The 27,734-nt window shown below is 33.9% G+C and overlaps 1 protein-coding gene across 5 annotated transcripts in view; it reads right to left on the bottom strand.

Annotated features, from left to right (window-relative positions):
• Nucleotides 1-27,734, bottom strand: part of LOC6052069 (solute carrier family 12 member 4) — a 567,840-nt gene that overhangs the window by 134,292 nt on the left and 405,814 nt on the right. For all 5 annotated transcript variants that reach the window (XM_038253584.1, XM_038253585.1, XM_038253587.1 and 2 more), the window contains one exon: nucleotides 19,412-19,494. In XM_038253584.1, the coding sequence (XP_038109512.1) occupies nucleotides 19,412-19,494 (83 nt within the window). The remainder of the gene's footprint in view (nucleotides 1-19,411; nucleotides 19,495-27,734) is intronic.

Here is a 27,734-nt window from a genome sequence, read left to right as displayed (position 1 = left end):
TCTATGAAACCAACTGAAGTTATCTTGCAGCCTTATTCCATGAAACCAACTGAAGTTATCTTGCGAGTAAAAATTTTAGAAGGGAATTTATTTTATTTATTCTTAAAAATATTCCTACAATTATTCTGAATAAATTCGAAATTGCCTAGCAGTCTGGTTCTATGAAACCAACTGAAGTTATCTTGCAGCCTAATTCCATGAAACCAACTGAAGTTATCTTGCGAGTAAAAATTTAGAAGGGAATTTATTTTATTTTATTTATTCTTAAAAATATTCCAACAATTATTCTGAATTAATTCGAAATTACCTGGCAGTCTGGTTCTATGAAACCAACTGAAGTTATCTTGCAGCCTTATTCCATGAAACCAACTGAAGTTATCTTGCGAGTAATAATTTTGGAAGGGAATTTATTTTATTGATTCTTAAAAATATTCCAACAATTATTCTGAATTAATTCGAAATTGCCTAGCAGTCTGGTTCTATGAAACCAACTGAAGTTATCTTGCAGCCTTATTCCATGAAACCAACTGAAGTTATCTTGCGAGTAATAATTTTAGAAGGGAATTTATTTTATTTTATTTATTCTTAAAAATATTCCTACAATTATTCTGAATAAATTCGAAATTGCCTAGCAGTCTGGTTCTATGAAACCAACTGAAGTTATCTTGCAGCCTTATTCCATGAAACCAACTGAAGTTATCTTGCGAGTAATAATTTTAGAAGGGAATTTATTTTATTGATTCTTAAAAATATTCCTACAATTATTCTGAATAAATTTGAAATTACCTAGCAGTCTGGTTCTATGAAACCAACTGAAGTTATCTTGCAGCCTAATTCCATGAAACCAACTGAAGTTATCTTGCGAGTTAAAATTTTAGAAGGGAATTTATTTTATTTTATTTATTCTTAAAAATATTCCAACAATTATTCTGAATTAATTCGAAATTACCTGGCAGTCTGGTTCTATGAAACCAACTGAAGTTATCTTGCAGCCTTATTCCATGAAACCAACTGAAGTTATCTTGCGAGTAATAATTTTAGAAGGGAATTTATTTTATTGATTCTTAAAAATATTCCTACAATTATTCTGAATAAATTCGAAATTGCCTAGCAGTCTGGTTCTATGAAACCAACTGAAGTTATCTTGCAGCCTTATTCCATGAAACCAACTGAAGTTATCTTGCGAGTAATAATTTTAGAAGGGAATTTATTTTATTTTATTTATTCTTAAAAATATTCCTACAATTATTCTGAATAAATTTGAAATTACCTAGCAGTCTGGTTCTATGAAACCAACTGAAGTTATCTTGCAGCCTTATTCCATGAAACCAAGTGAAGTTATCTTGCGAGTAATAATTTTAGAAGGGAATTTATTTTATTGATTCTTAAAAATATTCCTACAATTATTCTGAATAAATTCGAAATTGCCTAGCAGTCTGGTTCTATGAAACCAACTGAAGTTATCTTGCAGCCTAATTCCATGAAACCAACTGAAGTTATCTTGCGAGTTAAAATTTTAGAAGGGAATTTATTTTATTTTATTTATTCTTAAAAATATTCCAACAATTATTCTGAATTAATTCGAAATTACCTGGCAGTCTGGTTCTATGAAATCAACTGAAGTTATCTTGCAGCCTTATTCCATGAAACCAACTGAAGTTATCTTGCGAGTTAAAATTTTAGAAGGGAATTTATTTTATTTTATTTATTCTTAAAAATATTCCTACAATTATTCTGAATAAATTCGAAATTGCCTAGCAGTCTGGTTCTATGAAACCAACTGAAGTTATCTTGCAGCCTTATTCCATGAAACCAACTGAAGTTATCTTGCGAGTAATAATTTTAGAAGGGAATTTATTTTATTGATTCTTAAAAATATTCCTACAATTATTCTGAATAAATTTGAAATTACCTAGCAGTCTGGTTCTATGAAACCAACTGAAGTTATCTTGCAGCCTAATTCCATGAAACCAACTGAAGTTATCTTGCGAGTTAAAATTTTAGAAGGGAATTTATTTTATTTTATTTATTCTTAAAAATATTCCAACAATTATTCTGAATTAATTCGAAATTACCTGGCAGTCTGGTTCTATGAAATCAACTGAAGTTATCTTGCAGCCTTATTCCATGAAACAAACTGAAGTTATCTTGCGAGTAATAATTTTAGAAGGGAATTTATTTTATTGATTCTTAAAAATATTCCTACAATTATTCTGAATAAATTCGAAATTGCCTAGCAGTCTGGTTCTATGAAACCAACTGAAGTTATCTTGCAGCCTAATTCCATGAAACCAACTGAAGTTATCTTGCGAGTAAAAAATTTAGAAGGGAATTTATTTTATTTTATTTATTCTTAAAAATATTCCAACAATTATTCTGAATTAATTCGAAATTACCTGGCAGTCTGGTTCTATGAAACCAACTGAAGTTATCTTGCAGCCTTATTCCATGAAACCAACTGAAGTTATCTTGCGAGTAATAATTTTAGAAGGGAATTTATTTTATTGATTCTTAAAAATATTCCTACAATTATTCTGAATTAATTCGAAATTGCCTAGCAGTCTGGTTCTATGAAACCAACTGAAGTTATCTTGCAGCCTTATTCCATGAAACCAACTGAAGTTATCTTGCGAGTAATAATTTTAGAAGGGAATTTATTTTATTTTATTTATTCTTAAAAATATTCCTACAATTATTCTGAATAAATTCGAAATTGCCTAGCAGTCTGGTTCTATGAAACCAACTGAAGTTATCTTGCAGCCTTATTCCATGAAACCAACTGAAGTTATCTTGCGAGTAATAATTTTAGAAGGGAATTTATTTTATTGATTCTTAAAAATATTCCTACAATTATTCTGAATAAATTTGAAATTACCTAGCAGTCTGGTTCTATGAAACCAACTGAAGTTATCTTGCAGCCTAATTCCATGAAACCAACTGAAGTTATCTTGCGAGTTAAAATTTTAGAAGGGAATTTATTTTATTTTATTTATTCTTAAAAATATTCCAACAATTATTCTGAATTAATTCGAAATTACCTGGCAGTCTGGTTCTATGAAATCAACTGAAGTTATCTTGCAGCCTTATTCCATGAAACAAACTGAAGTTATCTTGCGAGTAATAATTTTAGAAGGGAATTTATTTTATTGATTCTTAAAAATATTCCTACAATTATTCTGAATAAATTCGAAATTGCCTAGCAGTCTGGTTCTATGAAACCAACTGAAGTTATCTTGCAGCCTTATTCCATGAAACCAACTGAAGTTATCTTGCGAGTAATAATTTTAGAAGGGAATTTATTTTATTTTATTTATTCTTAAAAATATTCCTACAATTATTCTGAATAAATTTGAAATTACCTAGCAGTCTGGTTCTATGAAACCAACTGAAGTTATCTTGCAGCCTTATTCCATGAAACCAAGTGAAGTTATCTTGCGAGTAATAATTTTAGAAGGGAATTTATTTTATTGATTCTTAAAAATATTCCTACAATTATTCTGAATAAATTCGAAATTGCCTAGCAGTCTGGTTCTATGAAACCAACTGAAGTTATCTTGCAGCCTAATTCCATGAAACCAACTGAAGTTATCTTGCGAGTTAAAATTTTAGAAGGGAATTTATTTTATTTTATTTATTCTTAAAAATATTCCAACAATTATTCTGAATTAATTCGAAATTACCTGGCAGTCTGGTTCTATGAAATCAACTGAAGTTATCTTGCAGCCTTATTCCATGAAACCAACTGAAGTTATCTTGCGAGTAATAATTTTAGAAGGGAATTTATTTTATTTTATTTATTCTTAAAAATATTCCTACAATTATTCTGAATAAATTCGAAATTGCCTAGCAGTCTGGTTCTATGAAACCAACTGAAGTTATCTTGCAGCCTTATTCCATGAAACCAACTGAAGTTATCTTGCGAGTAATAATTTTAGAAGGGAATTTATTTTATTGATTCTTAAAAATATTCCTACAATTATTCTGAATAAATTTGAAATTACCTAGCAGTCTGGTTCTATGAAACCAACTGAAGTTATCTTGCAGCCTAATTCCATGAAACCAACTGAAGTTATCTTGCGAGTAATAATTTTAGAAGGGAATTTATTTTATTGATTCTTAAAAATATTCCTACAATTATTCTGAATAAATTCGAAATTGCCTAGCAGTCTGGTTCTATGAAACCAACTGAAGTTATCTTGCAGCCTAATTCCATGAAACCAACTGAAGTTATCTTGCGAGTTAAAATTTTAGAAGGGAATTTATTTTATTTTATTTATTCTTAAAAATATTCCAACAATTATTCTGAATTAATTCGAAATTACCTGGCAGTCTGGTTCTATGAAATCAACTGAAGTTATCTTGCAGCCTTATTCCATGAAACCAACTGAAGTTATCTTGCGAGTAATAATTTTAGAAGGGAATTTATTTTATTTTATTTATTCTTAAAAATATTCCTACAATTATTCTGAATAAATTCGAAATTGCCTAGCAGTCTGGTTCTATGAAACCAACTGAAGTTATCTTGCAGCCTTATTCCATGAAACCAACTGAAGTTATCTTGCGAGTAATAATTTTAGAAGGGAATTTATTTTATTGATTCTTAAAAATATTCCTACAATTATTCTGAATAAATTCGAAATTGCCTAGCAGTCTGGTTCTATGAAACCAACTGAAGTTATCTTGCAGCCTTATTCCATGAAACCAACTGAAGTTATCTTGCGAGTAAAAAATTTAGAAGGGAATTTATTTTATTTTATTTATTCTTAAAAATATTCCAACAATTATTCTGAATTAATTCGAAATTACCTGGCAGTCTGGTTCTATGAAACCAACTGAAGTTATCTTGCAGCCTTATTCCATGAAACCAACTGAAGTTATCTTGCGAGTAAAAAATTTAGAAGGGAATTTATTTTATTTTATTTATTCTTAAAAATATTCCAACAATTATTCTGAATAAATTTGAAATTGCCTAGCAGTCTGGTTCTATGAAACCAACTGAAGTTATCTTGCAGCCTTATTCCATGAAACCAACTGAAGTTATCTTGCGAGTAAAAAATTTAGAAGGGAATTTATTTTATTTTATTTATTCTTAAAAATATTCCAACAATTATTCTGAATAAATTCGAAATTGCCTAGCAGTCTGGTTCTATGAAACCAACTGAAGTTATCTTGCAGCCTTATTCCATGAAACCAACTGAAGTTATCTTGCGAGTAAAAAATTTAGAAGGGAATTTATTTTATTTTATTTATTCTTAAAAATATTCCAACAATTATTCTGAATTAATTCGAAATTACCTGGCAGTCTGGTTCTATGAAACCAACTGAAGTTATCTTGCAGCCTTATTCCATGAAACCAACTGAAGTTATCTTGCGAGTAAAAATTTAGAAGGGAATTTATTTTATTTTATTTATTCTTAAAAATATTCCAACAATTATTCTGAATAAATTTGAAATTGCCTAGCAGTCTGGTTCTATGAAACCAACTGAAGTTATCTTGCAGCCTTATTCCATGAAACCAACTGAAGTTATCTTGCGAGTAAAAATTTAGAAGGGAATTTATTTTATTTTATTTATTCTTAAAAATATTCCAACAATTATTCTGAATAAATTTGAAATTGCCTAGCAGTCTGGTTCTATGAAACCAACTGAAGTTATCTTGCAGCCTTATTCCATGAAACCAACTGAAGTTATCTTGCGAGTAAAAATTTAGAAGGGAATTTATTTTATTTTATTTATTCTTAAAAATATTCCAACAATTATTCTGAATAAATTCGAAATTACCTGGCAGTCTGGTTCTATGAAACCAACTGAAGTTATCTTGCAGCCTTATTCCATGAAACCAACTGAAGTTATCTTGCGAGTAAAAATTTAGAAGGGAATTTATTTTATTTTATTTATTCTTAAAAATATTCCAACAATTATTCTGAATTAATTCGAAATTACCTGGCAGTCTGGTTCTATGAAACCAACTGAAGTTATCTTGCAGCCTTATTCCATGAAACCAACTGAAGTTATCTTGCGAGTAAAAAATTTAGAAGGGAATTTATTTTATTTTATTTATTCTTAAAAATATTCCAACAATTATTCTGAATTAATTCGAAATTACCTGGCAGTCTGGTTCTATGAAATCAACTGAAGTTATCTTGCAGCCTTATTCCATGAAACAAACTGAAGTTATCTTGCGAGTAAAAATTTAGAAGGGAATTTATTTTATTTTATTTATTCTTAAAAATATTCCAACAATTATTCTGAATTAATTCGAAATTACCTGGCAGTCTGGTTCCAACTGAAGTTATCTTGCAGCCTTATTCCATGAAACCAACTGAAGTTATCTTGCAAAAAATTGCCTTGCAAAAAAATGAGCTGTAATTACCTTGAAGAAAGTTATTTTGCAAAAATCGAGCTGAAGTTACCTTGCAGAAATAGAACTGAAGTTATCTTGCAGAAAGTTATCTCGCATTTTTGAGCTGAAGTTATCTTGCAGAAAGTTATCTTACAGATTCGATGATTTTAGAAAAAAACATCGCTGCAAGATAACTTCTGTGCTAAAAAGTTATCTTGCAGCGATGTTTTTTGATTTTTAGTACTTGCAAGATAACTTCTTTAGTACTTGCAAGATAACTTCTGCTATCTGTTTAAGGTTAGATACCTAGGAAAAAAATGTCAAAAGAGCATCTTCTAAATATAGGATAGAGGCGCTATTTATTGCGTTGGGTTCTTAAATGTCCACGGAAGGTTCTTACGCCAAAATGTGTCCATTTTTGCCTTTGCCTGAAATCAAGTCTCGTAATTTAATTTTTTATCCTTTATTTCTTTTTTTTTTTTAAGTATTTTTAGACTAATGATTGTTCTGGTGTTTCATGCGTTTTTCAAAAGTTTTTCATTGAATTGTTGAAACCATGGTTTGTAATTTAAATTTATCAATTAATTGTTTTGCGCCTAAATCATACTTGAAAATGATACAATTTCGGTGTGTTCTGCAATATTAAAAAAATGAAGCCTTTTTTTTGTCTATTTTTGAATGAATGATATAATTTCTACAAGAATGAGTCAGCTGATTTTTACATCACTTTTTCAGAAGTTAAGAAGTGCTTTAAATAGTTTTGTATAATGAATGAAATTTCCCATGAGTTGTTAGTTGTTTTAAAGATTTTTATTTCTTCATAAAAAAAATAATTTGCGATCCTAATCCAATCCAAATCCAATCCAAATCCAATCCAAATCCAATCCAAATCCAATCCAAATCCAATCCAAATCCAATCCAAATCCAATCCAAATCCAATCCAAATCCAATCCAAATCCAATCCAAATCCAATCCAAATCCAATCCAAATCCAATCCTAATCCAATCCAAATCCAATCCAAATCCAATCCAAATCCAATCCAAATCCAATCAAAATCCAATCCAAATCCAATCCAAATCCAATCCAAATCCAATCCAAATCCAATCCAAATCCAATCCAAATCCAATCCAAATCCAATCCAAATCCAATCAAAATCCAATCCAAATCCAATCCAAATCCAATCAAAATCCAATCCAAATCCAATCCAAATCCAATCCAAATCCAATCCAAATCCAATCCAAATCCAATCCAAATCCAATCCAAATCCAATCCAATCCAAATCCAGTCCAAATCCAGTCCAAATCCAATCCAAATCCAATCCAAATCCAATCCAAATCCAATCCAAACCAATCCAAATCCAATCCAAATCCAATCCAAATCCAATCCAAATCCAATCCAAATCCAATCCAAATCCAATCCAAATCCAATCCAAATCCAATCCAAATCCAATCCAAATCCAATCCAAATCCAATCCAAATCCAATCCAAATCCAATCCAAATCCAATCCAAATCCAATCCAAATCCAATCCAAATCCAATCCAAATCCAATCCAAATCCAATCCAAATCCAATCCAAATCCAATCCAAATCCAATCCAAATCCAATCCAAATCCAATCCAAATCCAATCCAAATCCAATCCAAATCCAATCCAAATCCAATCCAAATCCAATCCAAATCCAATCCAAATCCAATCCAAATCCAATCCAATCCAAAAAATAATTAGTTTCCCGGGTTTTTCTTGAAAAAAGCCATATTCTCTTCATAGATTGATTTGTTACAGTAAAAAAAAATGATTTTGATAATAATTTTTTTCCTTAATATATTGAACATAAAAGATATTTTAATGTAAAATATCTCAAAAAGTTTATTTTCGGAAAAAAATGTTTTCGGTAAAACTTTTTTTGTAAACTAAAGGTTTAATTTTTAATTGGGATGAAATTTTGTCCATCAATTTTGTATGATCAAATAAGTAATTTTGCATAATGATGTTTTTTTTCTTCATACAAGTCTCTAAACAAATTCGGAGACTGTCCATACAAAAATGTTAGGAAATAATTGAAAATCTGTTTCAAGAGAATGGATTTTGCTGATCGATTTGGTTGTTGTTGTTAATTCATTTATTTCTTGCAGCTTTAACTTTCTTTGTCATTCGCTTCCCAAGATCGATTTTGTGTCTTCTGCAAAGTTGAAGGTTAAGATTAGGACATTTTAGGAAAGAATTGATACACGAAAAAATGGCAAAAAGTACGTTTTTGCAATTCCGTCGTGAACCTCGTTGGATAAATGTACGACTCGTGCTGAAAAAATCCTCTTTTTGCAACTTGTTGCATAAACTACTATTTTGCAATTCCGTCGTGAAACTATTTCCATTTCCTGTCATTCTTAAACGATGAAACAGCCTACTTTTCTGTACCAAAAATCACAGAATCGAATATTAACCCTTTACAAAACAAATTCTGAAAAGTTCTACTTTTCAACACTGAAATGGATGCTGAAAAGTTGAACTTTTCAACACTTGTTAGGAAAAGTTATACTTTTCAACATTTTTTTATTTAAACGATTCATTGACTCAATGCATGAACATTTGTCCTATAATTTTGTTCAAAGGGTGTTTTTCGGAATTGCAAAAAACGTTGTATGGAACTCGTTGCAAAATTGATTTTTTATCACTCGTCGTATTTTTCAACTCGGTGAACCTCGTTGAATAAATGTACGACTTGTGCTGAAAATAAATCCTCTTTTTGCACCTTGTTGCATAAACTACTATTTCAGGCCCTTTTGAAATGTTTGTCGTAATTTTAAAGTTACGAACACATTTTATTCAAATTTCCATAAGTGTTCTTTTTTTGGCATTGAGAATCTGATAAATTGTTTCAGCGATTAAAAAATTAGGGCTTACTGAAATCAAACTATTTTTTGCATAATTTTCATCATTTGTAAGTCTACATCGCAACACATTAGATCGGATCAACATTGTTGAATAAGAGCAGTGTCTTGCGAACCTTCGTGGTGAACGGACACTAGAGCTGCGGTATTTTTTACTACCTAAGCTCAGAGTTATTTCAAAACAAAATTAACAGTCTTTTTAAAGACTACCTGAGTTATTTTCCAAAATTCTAAACAGTCTTTTCAAGACCAACCCCACCTGAAATTTTGTTGTATTTTACAAACGAAGCCATCTTTTTAAGAGAACTTTGCTTGCAAAATGCGTCAAAACAAAGGTAAACGCAAATCTTCTGAAGATTTGGTCGTTACGTCGGTGAAGCGTTTGAACGCTAAACCGGCTAACGGAAACAGAAAAAGAAAACAGCCTCTTCTGAGGTCTGATTCTGATTCTGAATGTGAGGTCAATCCTCCAATTCCATTGACAAACAGTTTCGGTGTTTTATCCGAAACTGATGACAAGGAACCTTCTCCTCGTACTGAGCCTTCTGCCGTCGAGAAACGAGTAAAGGCTCCGCCAATTGTAGTGACTTCCGTCTCCGATTTGGCCAGCTTTCGAACGCAACTGAAGAATTGCAAGGAAACTTGCAATTTGAAAGTTTCGTTCCAGCTTGGTCGAAGAGGAGAATGTCGCTTGTTGACGGAATCTTTACAAGATCACCAAACTTTTGTTGGTTATTTGAAAACCACAAACACAATTTCTACACGTATGAGACCAAGAATGCTCGTCCATTCAAGGCGGTCTTGAAAGGTCTCTCCAACGACTTGTCGGTGGATGAGATCAAAAACGAACTTAAGGTGTTGCTTGGCTTTGCCCCATCCCAAGTAATACAATGAAGAAAAATCAAACGGGAATATTTCTCGCTTTGGTTTGACTTCACAATTTTATCTGATTCATTTCAACAGAAATGAAATCAACAATTTGAAACTTTTGGACAAAGTTCAGTTTTTGTTCCATGTACGGGTAAAGTGGGAGCATTTTAAGAAACATGGCGGTAATGGCCAGAATCTGACCCAGTGCCGGCGTTGCCAGGCATTCGGTCACGGTACTGATCATTGCGCCATGGTTCCAAAATGCATGGTTTGCGGGGATTCTTCTCACGACAAGGACAATTGTCCCGTGAAAGAAGTCACCCAATTTAAATGTGCAAATTGTGGTGGAAATCACAAATCAAATTTTGGGATTGCCCCATCAGAAAAAGGTTTTGGATTCTCGTGCTAAGCATCAGCCGAAATCCAAACCGAAATTTTCTCAAAGTCAGGTTGTACCTGCATCTTTAAATCAAACGTTCGTGCTGTCTCACTCGAACAATTCTAGAAATACCCCTACCGTGGAAAAGTTAGGTAACAACAATGGCATTTCTTATGCTAACGTCGTTTCGGGTTCGGGTTCATCCACGAATTTTAAATCCTCTACCAATCTTTCTGAAATTGGGCAGGTACCTCAAATCTCATTTGAAAATTTTTCTGCTGGCAACGCTTTGGGATCTTCTGATCTCGGCGATGTTACGTTTGAAAAATGACTTTTTGCAAAACTCACTGTTTGGTTTGATTCAAACAATGAGTAATGCTACATCCATGATGGAAGCTATCCAGATTGGATTAAAATTTGCGAATGATGTTGTTCTTACCCTGAAGTTTAATCATGGATCTAAGTAATTCCATCAATATTATGAATTTTAATGCTCGCTCTTTAAAAGCGAAAGAAAATGAATTTTTCAACTTTTACGAGTTCATAACGTGCATGTTGCTGTTATAACCGAAACATTTTTAAAAACTGGCACTTATTTGAAAAGTGATCCAGATTATAAAGTTATAACTAATAACCGAATGAATCGAAATGGCGGTGGAGTTGCAATAGTTATCCACCGTAGTATGACTTATAGCACGTTACGTGACTTTAAGTTAAAAGTTATTGAAAGTTTGGGCATTGAACTTGAAACTTCTTTTGGGAAAATTATGATTGCAGCTGCATATTTGCCATTCCAATGCACTGGGAAAATAAAAATTATTTCAAAGGGGATTTGAATAAACTTACTCGGCATAGATCTCGATTTTTGATCATCGGTGATTTTAATGCCAAACACCAATCTTGGAATAATTCAAAAGTAAATTCCAATGGTAAAATTCTGTTCAGAGATTGCACTTCTGGTCTTTATTCGGTTTTATACCCGAATGGGCCAACTTGCTTTTCTTCTGTTAGAAATCCATCAACAATTGATTTGGTTTTGACAAATCAAAGTCAGTATTGTGGTCCTTTAGTGACTCATGCTGATTTTGATTCTGATCACCTTCCAGTAACTTTTTCACTTTCTCATGAAGCAGTTACCAGACCCAATAGTTCTGTGTTTAATTACCACAAAGCTAATTGGGACAGGTATCAGCATCATATTGAGAATAATTTAAATCATGATTTTGTTTTAGAAACCAAAGCTGATATTGATTCAGCCTTGGAATCTTTAACTAATGCAATTTTGGATGCTAGGAATATTGCTATTCCTAAAGTCCAAGTCAAATTTGATTCTCCCATTATTGATGACGATCTTCAGCTTCTGATTCGTCTGAAAATGTTCGCCGAAGACAGTATCAACGTTCTCGTGATCCTGCACTGAAGCGAATTCAAAAGATTTGCAAAAGGTTATTGACCACAGATTCACTCTCCTGCGAAATGAAAAGTTCGCAAGAGATGTCGAACAAATTAAACCTTATTCCAAACCTTTTTGAAACTTTCAAAGGTTCTTAAGAAACCTCAAAACCCATCCCTTCTTTAAAAGATGGTGATAATATTCTATTAACTAATGGGGAAAAGCTCAAAACTTGCTCAGCAGTTTGAGAGTGCTCATAATTTCAACTTGAATGTTTTGAGTCCTATTGAAAATCAAATTTCAATAGAATTTCAGAATATTGTTGAACAAGAATTTTCATCAGATGAAGTTTTTAATACGGATCTGAATGAAATAAAATCTATTATCAAAAATTTAAAAATATGAAAGCCCCTGGTGAGGATGGCATTTTTACATTTTAATTAAAAATTACCAGAAGCAACTTTAAGTTGCTTGGTCAAAATTTTCAACAAATGTTTTGATTTGGCATATTTTCCCAGTAGTTGGAAAAATGCCAAAGTAATTCCGATTTTGAAACCGGATAAAAATCCTGCTGAAGCCTCAAGCTATCGGCCCATTAGTTTGCTTTCATCTATTAGTAAATTATTCGAAAGAATAATTCTTAATAGAATGATGACGCACATTAATGAAAATTCAATTTTCGCTGATGAGCAGTTTGGATTTCGCCTTGGGCATTCAACTACTCATCAGTTGTTGAGAGTTTCAAATTTAATTCGAAGCAACAAATCTGAGGGCTATTCTACTGGCGCTGCTCTTCTAGACATAGAAAAAGCATTTGACAGTGTTTGGCATAAAGGTTTGATTGCGAAATTGAAAAGGTTTAATTTTCCGATTTATATCGTGAAAATTATTCAAAATTATTTGACGGATCGTACTCTGCAGGTATGTTATCAGAATAGCAAATCTGATCAACTACCTGTACGTGCTGGCGTCCCTCAAGGAAGCATTTTGGGTCCAATTTTATACAATATTTTTACTTCTGACTTGCCTGATTTGCCCCCAGGATGTCAGAAATCACTTTTTGCTGATGACACAAGCATCTCCGCCAAAGGCAGAAGCCTTCGTGTCATCACAAGAAGATTACAAAAAAGCTTGGATATTTTCAATTTTTATTTGAAAGAATGGAAAATTACTCCAAATGCTGCAAAAACTCAACTTATTATTTTCCCTCACAAACCAAGGGCTGATTTTCTTAAACCAAAAAGTCATCACATTATAAAGATGAATGAGGTAAATTTAAAGTGGGAGGATCAAGTGAAATATCTTGGACTTGGTTTTGACAAAACCTTACTTACAAGGATCACATTGAAAGTATCCAGGTTAAATGTAACAAATATATTAAATGTTTGTATCCACTTATAAACAGGAATTCTAGACTTTGTCTCAAGAATAAACTGTTAATTTATAAACAAATTTTCAGACCTGCCATGCTTTATGCTGTGCCGATCTGGACAAGCTGTTGCTTAACCAGGAAGAAAAAACTTCAGAGGATTCAGAACAAAATTCTGAAAATGATTCTGAAACTTCCTCCCTGGTTCAGCACCAGTGAACTTCATCAATTAGCCGAAGTTGACACTTTGGATGTTATGTCCAATAAGATAATTGATGCATTTCGACAAAAATCATTGCAGTCTTCAGCTGCATTGATCCGCTCTTTATATAGTTTATAAGTTAGTTTTAAGGTATCCCTTTTCCTTTTGTACATGTAGGACCTCCTACATTTGAAATCACTGAATAGCGAAAGCTACAATATTTCATGAATAAATGAAAGTTGCTAGTATTTAAAATTGAGGTGAAAAGTCATCGTTTGTGATTGGACACTCAATAATATTTTAACTGAATGAATGTACATGGAAAAGAAATTTGAATAAATATAAATTAAAAAAAAAAAATTGTTAAATAAGAAAATGATAGCAAATATCTCAGCAAGTTGAAAATATTTTTTATCAGAAGTGTGGTTGGCATACAAATTTTTTTTAATTTGTTTTGGAAGATGCACAATTCATTTCGAAACTATGCACTTTATCAAAATTTTACAATTTTATTTTATCAAAAATTTATTTTACATCCAAACATGATTTTTGGATTTTCATCGAGTTTTTTTTCAAAGCCTTCTAAAATTACTTTAAAAAAATCGTTATTTGTCCAAAAACTGTTCGTCCATCATGCACTATTGTTCATTTTTTTTAATAATGCAATGAAAATTACAAATTAAAACCCACAATTTTGCCGAGGACACCAAATCGAGAATATCCTTTCTAAATCGGTGGACAAAATTCATCCAGGTAAAAGAGCAAATCAAAAGTTTTTTCAAAAGGTCCTTTTAACTGTTGTCTTTCATATGTTTATAGGACCCATTAAAAAAACTCTAGAAATAATTCGTCATCCTTTTCTTTGATTCTGTATTTCCACTTGAGTTAATCACAACATTTCCAACTATTTCGAACAGACTCGCTAGACCGACCCCAAAATTGGTAGCTATTTTTGGGGTCCTTTCATCCACCAGACCAAAAAAAATAAAAGACAAAAGTTTATTTTTGTCCTCGCACCACCACCTTATTGGGGTCACGCAAAACTTGGAACCTGGAACGAACAAGTTTTGAAATTCATCGTGGGCAAGCTCGCTGAAAATAAGCTGTATCAAGCGCAAGTCCAGCATGGGCGGGCAAAGTTTTCCCCCACCAGTTTTGGCAAAGATAACGCAAAAATACAATAAAGAATGTGGAAAACTTGCACCGAAATGGACCCGGAGATCGGGTAGGAATATTGTTGTATTCCAGGAAGTTTTCCTCGAAACATGACTGAGAGAGAAAAAAGAAACTTTGAAGGAAGTTTGAGCTTATTGGGGACGGGGGGAAACTTGAGTTAACAATCTCGGACAAGTTAATGCAACTGTTTTTAGAACAGGATTTAGCAGCAAAGAAACTTTTGTAAAATTTAAATTAAAGATGAGTTGCTGTTATTACAACCTAAAAATACTTAAAGTTAAAAGCTTCAAAATATACATTTCAAGATCAAATGCGAAAAGCCAAACTTCGCGGCATAACATTTGCCAACCTAACATTTGGTCCATTCCGAAACTAATGGCATTTTACCCAAAGCAAACACCTCAATTGCTGCTCGAAATTAAATGCGAAGGTAAAAGTTTGAAATATCTAATTAATTCCCCCTCCTTTCTCTCCCAAACAGAAGAGCCGTCTTTCAAAAAAGCACTCACACCACGCAAGAAAAGCTCTCTCTCGGTTTTCTTGTTGGACCATTTTTCCACGCCGTTAAACTTTATCAAGCCATCCACCCGCCGTCGTGGGCTAATGAGAAGTCGTTGCCCATTGATTTGAAAGTCTGCTGCTTTTTTTTGTGTGGGAAAATATGGCTTGAGCAAAAAGCAAAAAAAAACATACAATTTTGTGAAACCATGCTGCGGCATCACCGGGGCAGCACTCCAATTTGCTAATTAAATCTGGGAAGTTTATCGCTTAAATTTTGCTCGTTCCATCCAAGGGGAGGTGGTTGAGTGTTTTTCGTGGGATCAAGGTTTAAATTTCGTTGGGTTCAGTTTTTTAGTGAAGGATGTACCTATTTTGGGCTTAGTTGACATTTTGTTAGTCCAATCGAAAAAAATGTTTTCATCGTTGTTTTCACAATTGTACTTTAAAATTGTTGAATTTGAATGACACAAGACAAATTATACATGTTACAATGATCTTGATGATTTTCTATTTCAGAAAAGTTTAGTCCATAAAAATATTTTTATATTGTTAGAATACAGTTAATCTAAAATTTCAATAAAAATTTGTTACGGAATCGACGTAACACCTTATAATGTGGCCCTCTTAAACCTTGCGGTTTCGTCAACAGATCCATAGGCGTGTTTGCGACAATACTCCGCGTCCCGGGACTCCTAAGTGTGAAGGTATGGCACGGGGAGAGGGCACCGAATACCTATATTAATACTTAGAATGTTTGCGTCTGCCTCGGTATTCGAACCAGCGACCTCTGGATTGTGAGTCCAGTGCGCGGTCCGACTGATCCACACAGGCAGATAAGTTTCAGATTAAAAATTACATTTTAAATTACAATTACATAAAATTATAATTTCTTTAAATTATTTTCCTCAGTTTATTTTTTCATGAATATCAATCAATGATTGAATCAAATTTTTGTGACCTATCATGGTTATTTTTGCATATTATTGGGTAGTTTAAAGAATGAGTCTATAACTTTTGACAACTTTTGACAATAGAGTTTAGGCTGTTTTTTTCAGACCGGTTTTCACGATTTTGTATTGTTTTGGATGTTCAGCAGCAAAATTTCATTTTTGTTAAGATTTTGATTTTTCTATAAATTTATAAAAAATTGCTTATAATCAATCAATTTACCTGTTAGTTTTAAAAATCTGAGTTGAATAAATTTCACACGAGTTTCGCATTTTAAAATTGAAAATAGCATAGCATAGCATAGCATTGGTGTCTACCCGTAGCTGCTACTTCGTTATTGACCAGGACCCCCAAACATTGCTCCGTGGACCACAGATGAAAAGTAGGTACCAATCATCACCCCTTCGCAATTTTCAAAGGTCCCTATCATGCTGATCAATACCGACGCCGGCCACGACCAGAGGTAAGACACGGGGAAGTGGATGGGAATGTTAGTCCGATACTTGAGTGATGGGACCGCCAAATCGACTGCGTCTCCGACAAAGTATCACATGAGTTTTGAGGGTTAGTAAGATGGGTATGAGGTCAGGATTCACTGTGGTAGGTGATGCGACCATAAGCAATTTGTTTATCGGTTGAAATTTTAAAATCTTAGGCAGCCGGCTGCGGAAAGATAGCTATCTAGGGATTTAAATATAGTATTAATTCGACCGCGATTCTCCAGAAATTCTCCGTCGGCGTGCCTTCCGATCAACGGTGATGTAGGAAGGGCTTCATTTATTGAAATGATTATTGAAATGATATAGAAAGGGCTTAATCCAGCAATACGACTTGCTAGTCTCAAAAAAAAAATAGGTACGTTTTTATAGAAAACTATAAATAGAGAACAACACAAAAAAACTCATCGGCCAACGAACGCGAGTGGAAAAAAAAACAATGAAAAAAAGAAGGTAAAAAAAAAAACAGAACTGCGCGTCCCGAAAAGCACCACACTACTGATGCCATTATTTAATTATAATAGCCAATCACCCCATGCACTCGAACAGCGACACAAAAGAGACGGAAAATAACACGAAAAAACAGGACTGCGCGTCCACACAGGCACCACACTACTCAAAAAATCTGAGTTGAATAAATTTCACACGAGTTTCGCATTTTAAAATTGAAAATGCGTTAAAAGTACTTAAAAACGCAATTTTTGTAATTTTAGTTCATTCTCATTTACTAAAGGTTGGATCCTGTAAAGAATATGGCAAAGAATTTTCTCAGCTTTTGTTTTCATTTTTTTTACTATTAAAAATAGTTTTTTTTCTAATTTTTTTTCTCAAAAACAGTATATTTTATCAAAATACTATTTGATTTCAAATTCAAATAAACAAAAAAAAAAAAAAACAAAAATTACGGGAGAAAAGTTTGTAAAAATTCAGTAGCTTTGTTAAAAAAATAATTTAATAAAATGGTTTTTTTTAATGAATAAAAACATTTTTTTTGCTAAATTCTAGAGAACTGCTCAAAACTCTGTTTGATAAAGGCAAATAATACATTAAATCACTAAAAAACAATTATTTTCAATTTATGTACAGATCTTATGAAGAAAAAAGTGTTGTACATTTTTTTAAAATGATTTTATTAAAAGAGTTGAGAAGTAACAGAAAGATTTTTTTAATCTTAAAATAGTAGTTTATGCAACAAGTTGCAAAAAGAGGATTTTTTCAGCACGAGTCGTACATTTATCCAACGAGGTTCACCGAGTTGGATAAATACGAAGAGTGCTGAAAAAATCAAGTTTTGCAACGATTCCCATTTATTTTGAAAAGTGTTGCTATTCGATTCTGTTATTTTTGGTACAGAAATGTAGGCTATTTCGTCGTTCAAGAATGACAGGAAAAGTAAGTAGTTTCACGACGGAATTGCAAAAACAAAAATCATTTTCAAACTAATTCATTTTCAAAAATCTTCAAGGAAAAATATGATTGCTATAACTTGTTTTAAAAATTATTAAAACATGCATTTATTATTTCAAATAAGTACTGTTCACGATTAAAATAACAAGCAACTTTGAGATTGTTTTAAAAATGTTATCTTCAGTGTTGCAAAAGAGTGATAGAAAAGCTATCAATAGATTATCTCTGCACCAAAAATATCCGAGAGTATAGCGGCCGTCACTATAGCTTGTGAGATCTCTTCTTGTGTCTCGTGATTCCAAGCGATGTCATTCTCTCTCTATCACTCCTTCCCTTTTCCTCGACTATGCGCTCTCACCGCTGAGTCTCTCAACCTCTCCGAAAACTGCAATGAGAGAACGCGAGATGGCGATTAGGAGCCGACCACGCATGACGCCCCTTCAAACTGCGTTTGCAAAATTGGTTTTGTGACGGCTTTTGTGGTTAAACGCTGTTGCGGTAGGATGATCGTGGAAGCGAGAATGAGAGAGAAAAGGAAAATGTCAATCGCGAGTGGGTAAACACAAAAACGTGTTCGGCTATGTTCGGCGCTGAGAGTTTCAATGAAGAGAGAAGAGCAGTTGAATATATATGAATATTCAGGCGAGATAATTGTAGTTGCTGAGAGGAGATATTTTGATATTTTAACAACCCTGGTTATCTTCGAGATTTTTTTAAATGAACAAATCCGAAAACTATTTTTTTAAAGAACCTTCATGTTTTCGATAAATTGGAGTAATTTACACAGTAAGGTTTTGATTTGAATGAACGAATTGAAAAACAACGGAAAGTTTTTTTAAAATAATAAAAAAATCATTCTTCATTTTTAGAAGAATGCACAAAATTACAGAAATTCATCGTCATAAGTCTTGTTCAATCTTCAAGGAAATATTCCGTGATTGTGTTTTAGCATATTTATGTTTATTATTCATACATTTTTCACTATAATTTTGACATAAATCACTTTTTTGGAAATTAAAATTTCGAAGAGTTTAGAAACAAATTAACATATTCTTAACATCCACGATTTAGGCATATTAAATCTTTTGTCCACATATGAATTTTTGATCATTTGACCTTTGTTCAACTTTTTGCTTTTTAAATTATTGTTTTTTCGACCTAATTTCGCCAATAACTTTGACATTTTATCATAGTTTCTTAAAGCAGTCCATATTTTGAATCTGAAATTTGAAATACTTTGGACCTATTAAAATTTGTTTATATTTCACACAAAATGAGATTATAATTTGATTCATATAAATTTTACCAACTTTTAGGCTCATTTTAGGACCACCCACTCCAGCAGCCTGCTTGCTTGCGCCATAGATTCTGCTAATTAAAGGGCACATCCCCTGGAAGCGGAGAGGAGTCCCCTCTTAAAATACAGACATTTCCACTTACCTTGATATCATGAAGTAGCTCCCGCCCGCAGGTACCACCCCGTTCGTGGCAATCGCAGACATCGAAATGGCAGTTAACATAGTCTGGGTGGCGATTTTTTTGGTGTTTTGGTGAAGAAAAAAAGCACAGAAAAAGAACATTAGTTTGAGGGAATGATTTTGGCTTTTCGAAAGTGAGGTTATGGCTCGAGGGTGAGTTCTAATCGATTCTAGTGATTTTAAGGGATTACGAGCAGAATTTGTCACTTAAAATTAGCTCGCAACTTTTATGCACGTAATCCCCACTCTAATGACGACTAAAAGAAGAAAGGGGTGACTTTTCTACAAACTACGGGATGGGGGTGATTGTGGGTGAACTGAGTGGAATGCGATCTCCCCCTTTAAAATGCATGTGGTTGGAAAATGCACGACCAACTTTCTTCCCAAACAATTTTCCATCACTCGAAAGTTTGACCATGAGTACGCTTCCTTAGGGATAATTTATGGAACCCCCCCCCCCCCCCCACCGCTCACCGCCAAACAAAACTGTTTTACGAGAACTGGATCGATCGACTTCATTAGAATCAATTTTTCGAACTTTTCCGCAAACAATTTCCGATCTTGATTTCTTCGCTTGCCAGACAAGAAGCCAAACGGGAAATGAATTATGTCACCCCCACGAAAATCTTTCGGAAAGAACGAATAAATCAAATTTCAAATTGGGAGCGTTGACGTACAACAAAAAGGGAATCAAGGGAATGTCAAACGAGCTGGCTGGGAGCATTCTATTCTTGGTGACAGAACCGTCCACCCATCAGATATTGGTGCTGTTGGGAGGGAGTTGACGAGGCAGGTCTGGTCGGAAATTGGGAATACAATTATTCTGGAGGCGAACTCGCCTCGGAAGTGTCGTCTTCCACACAGAAAAAAAAAGTTGAATTTTGGAATGTTGAAAATTTGGTTTATTTGTATAATGGGTAATTCTCTACCAACTCACACGAAATCGGGAAAAGTTGCCCCGACCCCTCTTCGATTTGCGTGAAACTTTGTCCTAAGGGGTAACTTTTGTCCCTGATTACGAATCCGAGGTCCGTTTTTTGATATCTCGTGACGGAGGGGCGTTACGACCCCTTCCATTTTTAAACATGCGAAAAAAGGGGTGTTTTTCAATAATTTGCAGCCTGAAACGGTGATGAGATAGAAATTTGGTGTCAATGGGACTTTTATGTAAAATTAGACGCCCGATTTGATGGCGTACTCAGAATTCCGAAAAAACCTATTTTTCATCGAAAAAAACACTGAAAAAGTTTTAAAAATTCTCCCATTTTCCGTTACTCGACTGTAAAAAATTTTGAAACATGTCATTTTATGGGAAATTTAATGTTCTTTTCGAATCTACATTGACCCAGAAGGGTTATTTTTTCATTTAGAACAAAATTTTTAATTTTAAAATATCGTGTTTTTTCTAACTTTACAGGGTTATTTTTTAGAGTGTAACAATGTTCTACAAAGTTGTAGAACAGACAATAACAAAAATTTTGATATATAGACATAAGGGGTTTGCTTATAAACATCACGAGTTATCACGATTTTACGAAAAAAAGTTTTGAAAAAGTTACTTTTTGCGTTTCTCTATGTTTCGTCGTCCGTGTCTGTCGCGGGTGACCATGAACGGCCATTATCAACGACGACCAAAATTTTCAAAACTTTTTTTCGTAAAATCGCGATAACTCGTGATGTTTATAAGCAAACCCCTTATGTCAATAAATCAAAATTTTTGTTATTGTCTGTTCTACAACTTTGTAGAACATTGTTACACTCTAAAAAATAACCCTGCAAAGTTAAAAAAAACACGAAATTTTAAAATGAAAATTTTTGTTCTAAATGAAAAAATGACCCTTCTGGGTCAATGTAGATTCGAAAAGAACATTAAATTTCCCATAAAATGACATGTTTCAAAATTTTTTACAGTCGAGTAACGGAAAATAGGAGAATTTTTAAAACTTTTTTAGTGTTTTTTTCGATGAAAAATACGTTTTTTCGGAATTCTGAGGACGCCATAAAATCGGGCGTCTTATTTTACATAAAGGTCTCTTTGACACCAAATTTCTATCTCGTCACCGTTTCAGGCTGCAAATTATTGAAAACACCTCTTTTTTCGCATGTTCAAAAATGGAAGGGGTCGTACCGCCCCTCCGTCACGAGATATCAAAAAACGGACCTCGAATTCATGATCAGGGACAAAAGTTACCCCTTAAGATAAAGTTTCACGCAAATCGAAGAGGGGTCGGGGCAACTGCTGTGTGAGTTGGCGGAGAATTACCCTAATATTACATAAAAAATGTTTAAAAAATGAAAATTCATCATATTCTGGGGTAACATTTACCATTTATTTTGCCACAAAATCTGTCACCATTTCCTGATGAATATTACCATCATTTTTTTTCTGTGCAGGGAAGAACGATGATTGTAACGTGATTTTGTTGAGAGTAATACATGAAATTGTGTTTTATTTGGTAACAGAAGGGTTGGAATAACTACTATTAAAATTTTCTGGATTCTTGATTACTTTTCTGGATACTCATGAGTTCCCATTTCAGCTGATGACTAAATGAAGTATAAAGTAGAGAACCAATTGACGTATGTCAACAAAACCTAATCACGACGATTTGTAACCCTGATTGGCATTAATATCTAAAATAAAGTGATTCGCTCAAATCTTCAATTTCCTTAATCATCATAAATGCGCTTGAGTGGATCATAAATCCATCAAGTGTCGAACTAATTTCCTCTCATTGTTCCTTGTAAACGCATACGAGTTCGCAACCAAACTCCTTTCGCACAACTCTAATAAAAGGGGAAATTGTAATCAAGCAACCATGACGACTTCCGAGAAGAAGCTCCACCCTTTTCCATCATTCCCAAGAGATATCCTAGGCCGAGACATGGTCAGTCCCGTTTGTCTGCCCAAAGATGACAGCAACGGAGCCTCAGTCTTGGGTGGGAGGACGCGCTGGCTGACAGTTATCACCGTCGTCTACCTGTGATGAATTCTGCCAACATTCTTGGGCAACAATCCCCAGAAGAAGGTGGCACACCGTGACTTAATGGCTACCGCGTGGACACTCGAGGACTTTAGCGACACTCGGGTGTATGAGGCAAGGTTGATTTATTTCACGGTGCCGAGTCCCGGGCCAAGAATGTAATATAACGGGACTCTGAAATGGCCAAGACGTCCCTGGGACTCTTGACCATTTCGCGTAAGTTAATTGCTTATGACAGACTATTATTCGACGGGAGGACGTGGGATATAATGGGATTGTGTGCGCCCAGGTGGGACTCAGCTTTGGAACCTCAACAAATGGATTCCAAAGAAACGAGAGAGTGACATATTTTTCGAGATTGTTGGTTACCGCGCTGAGTTATTGCGAAGCAATGGGCAATATTTCTTACAGTTGTTGGGCAGTGATTGTGAGGACACTTTATTGCGGGACAGCTTGTTTATTTAAGAACACTATAATCTGCTGCTGCCGTTGCTTTGAAATGCGTTGGATTAGCTGAGTTTGAGCACGTTGCCAAAGGAATGCACAATCACAGAGTCCAACTCCCATAAATCTGACATCCGTCACAGATGTATCGCTTGCACGGCAACCGATGACCATCCGTTCGTACACACACAACACCACGGTGCAGAGCACTCAGTACGGCCTTGATAAAAGATTAATCACGGATATACTATAATATTGGCTTGGCGTGGATGGTGGTGGCCTGGTTTGGGAAGGTGGAAGTGGCGTCGTGGTGAGGTATGGCTTTCAGAGCCATGATTTATTCACGCTCATAACTGTAGCTCATATACATAAAACATCGATCTGGGGTTCCACAGCAAAGCCCGTCCAGGGTCCAGGTCACCCACTATACGCACCCAACAGTACTGTAACCTGGAGTAGACTCAAGTGGTTTGAGGAATTTAAAAGTTTAAAAATATCAATATCAAATCGTATTTTTTGTGAGATTTCTTTCAATATCGTTTTTATTATTGAAACCTTATGGCGGATAATCAAAATTTATTTATTGGATTCATTGGAAACATCTTATGAATATCGGTCCAATTAGATTTCAAGAAGTCAAAATGTATTAAATTAGCAACATCTACGCTTAGTTTTATGAACTCCACTTATTTATGGAATTCATTGTTCATTGTTGCCAGATCACCAAATAGAGTGATTTTTCGAAAAGATTCTTCTTTCTTACAACGTACACAGCTAGTTCAGCTTAAGATGCCAGCTCAGCAAAAGTCTTAAAAAATTAATAAGTTTCACTTGATTGCGCATAACTTTTGGCCGTGGTGCCAAATCGTCAATTACTATCATTGCAAAGGTTTTTGGTATAAACTTATAAACACGTAAAACAGATCAGGTTCCAAGAAGAATAACACCTTTGGATTTTTGGGTCTGTACACGCAAAAAAAAAAAAAAAAAAATTACGCAAGCTTGATCGTGACTTCTACAGGAAAGAATTGTTTCCTTTGAATAAAAAAAAAACACATTTGGATGCTCGAAATTGGTGCACTTTTGCACAAATTATGTAATAGAAGTTTATGCAACAAGTTTCAAAACAAGATTTTTTCAGCATGAGTCGAGCATTTATCCAAGTAGGTTTACCGAGCTGGATAAATACGACGAGTGCTGTACAAATCAAGTTTTAAACGGGTTGCTCACATTTTTTTGCAATTTCGAAAAACGCCTAATGAATGTAGTTTTACATTAAAAATTTATGTGTTAAGTAAATAAACCGTTCAAATAAAAAAATTGAAAAGTGATACCTTTCAAAACTAGAGCTGAAATGTTGAACCCATTTTAGTACTGAAAAGAAAAGCTTCTCAGCATTGTTGTTGAAATGTATAAATTTTTCATCCTGTTATTTTTGGTAGAGAAAAGTAGTCCATTTCCTCGTTGGGAACGAAGGTGTGACAAGATGTGACGAAGGGGGGAGGGGGGGTTTGCGAGATTGTGACGTCACGCTAGGTTTTTTTTTATGATTGCATAATAGTGCATTACATAAATGTACACAATTAAATTAAATCCTCTTTTCTTAAATTGTTTGCTTACTATTATTTAGAAGTACCGTCATCAGGAGTGATATCGGGTCTTACAACTTTTTGCATTTTTGTATGACCCAAACTCACCTCCCAGACCCAATTTCACCCCTGATGACGGTATCACATTAAAATTCAAAAATCAAATTATTCGCTCTACAGCATTGCCTTGGCGTTCTCGATTGCGAGATTCCTACTCGAAACTACACAGAAAAAAATATGTGAATTTACTCGACACGGAAAAAATGAATTACATGTAAACTCAGTTAATGTAAACGTGAGATTCGACGTAAACGGTTGAATCACACGTAAAATCATGTTTTTACGTATAATTTGTTGGAAATTTACATCAAATTGCATTTAAATTTAAATGTTTAATGACGTGCAAAAGTGTTACATCATAAATGATGTAACATTCGGAAATATTTTTTTGTGTGTAGGTGTCCGAAGGCTTGATTGTTGAGGCAATTGCAAACCTCTTTTTTCACCTAAGCTTCCATCCACCCCGGGATTCGAACTGACGACCTTTGGATTGTGAGTCCAACTGCCTACCAGCAACTCCACCGAGACAGGACCCAGCGAGACGACTCCTACATCTGGACTGAGCTAACGACCTAACCTTTTTAGGTTAGTCCGGGGCCAACATTTACTTCCCGTCCGACGGAAGGCGTGATCAGACAAATCTCGTCTCAAAATTTGCCATCGGGACCTTCTGGGATCGAACCCAGGCCGACTGGGTGAGAGGCAATCACGCTTACCCCTACACCACGGTCCCGGCATTAAAATTATATTTTGCAAATTCTTGCTTGATAAAAATAAATGCTTTGAAAGTAGGGTCTTCATAAGAAAACTGCTATAAATGGTGAACTTATTAGATACAAAGCTGTGAAAAACAGTTTTCATGATTTTTTAATACTTGAATATACCAGATCTTCTTATTTTTATAAGATACAAAACTGCTTTTTGTATATCGCAATGATTATTCTAAAAAATGAATAATTAGAATAATTTAACTTATTTTTCCATATAAAAATTGCCAATAATACCCAAATTATGAGAGATTAAAGATATCAAAACTCTAGAAAACCCCATCAAAAACAAGGGGGGGGGGGTCTGTCAAAATGTGACGTATTTTTTGAGGGGGGGGTTCAACCTTGTGTGACAAAGTGTGACGTAGGAGGGAGGGGGGGTTAATTTTGGCCGATTTTTGCGTGACATACTTTATGGATGACGCCTTATTAGATTTGTTGTCCAACGTAAAACTCACAAAAATATTTTTATGATTCATTCTTTTTTATATTTTGAAGAAAATGAAAACATAAAAAAGTGGAATTTTAATTTAAAAATAGTTTTGAGCTGCCCATTTAATAGTTAAGTCAGAAATTCACCATAAATTTGCGTTTTCATCAAATGAGGAGCTTATGGTTTTAAGTAAGCTTTTTGCATGCCTAAAGGCAATTGACAGCTACTACATCCTTGGATTAAAAGAAGCATGAGATAAAACCATTAGGTATGGCATTGCTCTCGGGATTTCAAGACTCTCATAAAACTTCCATAAAACCTTATTGAAAGCCATTTGGCTTTCATTGCCACCAGGTTTTATTTCCGAGGCATAAACCTTCTCAGAACCTTTAAATCATCTCATGCTTTTTGGTTGCAGAGAAAACCCACATAAAACTTATAAGCAACCAAGATGCTACTAAAAACCTCAATAAAACTAGGTGGTCGCTAGTTGGTTTAAAAATGTTACTTGGGCCTATAACGATTGACGTTCAAAAATCGCTTGAACATTTTTTTCAAAAAACTGCTAAAAAATATGTTTTAATTTAAAATTGTAACTACAAAAGAATTGTTTTTGATGATGCGAGTTGATTTTTTGGCTCTATCTCCCCCAGATTAATCGATAAAATTTTAACCGAAGCTAAAATTAAGCCACAAACTGCGAGAAATAATCCGTCAAATCATTATAATTACCTCTAATACATATTATTTCATCATCGCCATTTTTGCAAACGATCTCCATTATATCATTTGAGCAAAACAAAGACTATTTTTTGCCAGAATAAAATCTGTCTGGCTTAAGACGTTTGAAGACTATTAAATGTCATTTTTCCTTAACTCCTAACTGTCTTTTAACAAAGGTTTTATTAGGGCTGTGGGGAGGTTATTAGGAATCAATTTCAAAGCTATAAACTCCGATGTAGGCTTTATAAATAGGCCGTGACAACCTTTTGTGACGGTCCTTTTGGGGTTTAACAGAGGTTTATCGGGGTTCTGGGGAGGCTGTTACGACTAAATGATTTTAATGATGGTTTTGGCTGATAGGTTTTATAGTGGTTGTGACAGCTTTAATGAAACCTAAAATGTCACTTGGGAATAACTACAAGGTTGCCAGGTTGCCAAAGACAAAAAAATAAAAACAATAATGTTCGAGATATTTTTTGTTCAATTTTGGATGGCCTGTATAGCTGTCAGAAATCAGTTGAAATTTTTTTGGACGTATTTATCACGGTAAATGGCTGTTTTTATCGTATTATAAAAAAAGTATCAATACAGATCAATAACAGAGCAAAACATTACCAAACGATTTGTTATTTTTGATCATAAGTGCTTGTAAGATAAATGATCAATAAATTCTGCCTCTTTAAGTAGGAATGTTTTTTTTAAGGTTTTTAAAATAGGTAATGTATAATCATTTTAAATTGGAGTGGCTATCAAACGCAAACGTCATTTTCACTTTATTTTTTTCTTGAAAATATGAGGGACCATCCACAAACCACGAGGACACACTTTTTTGGAAATCTTGAACACCCCAATTTTCATAAAAAGAAACTTTTTTTGTATGAAGTGTGGGCAATCTCCAACCCTCAAAGATATAGACATCACTGGATCTTTGGCAATCGAAAGCGTCCATTTTGGTCAATTCTACCAAATGTTATTCGATTTTTAGGATAAAATTGATTGCAAATGACTTAAGTGTTAATGCAAATTTAGTTACTTTTCAATATTTTATGACGGTTATTAACTTGAACAAAAAGATGTTTTTTTAAATAGTTTGTTTCGGTTATTACTGTGAGTTCTAGGAATGGCCTTAAAAACATTCTAAAGCTGAATTGGGTTTTACACAGACTATCAATTTCTAAACTTTCCTAGTATACGGTATTAATAATCCGCTCACAAACACACATTGACGCACAAGCACTATCACGCGCGAATCCAACATTTGGCGTGTATCAAATCGATTGTATTT

This window comes from Culex quinquefasciatus, chromosome 2 (genome assembly GCF_015732765.1).
Source record: "Culex quinquefasciatus strain JHB chromosome 2, VPISU_Cqui_1.0_pri_paternal, whole genome shotgun sequence".
Taxonomy (NCBI): domain Eukaryota; kingdom Metazoa; phylum Arthropoda; class Insecta; order Diptera; family Culicidae; genus Culex; species Culex quinquefasciatus.
This window is presented reverse-complemented; position numbering and strand designations above follow the sequence as displayed.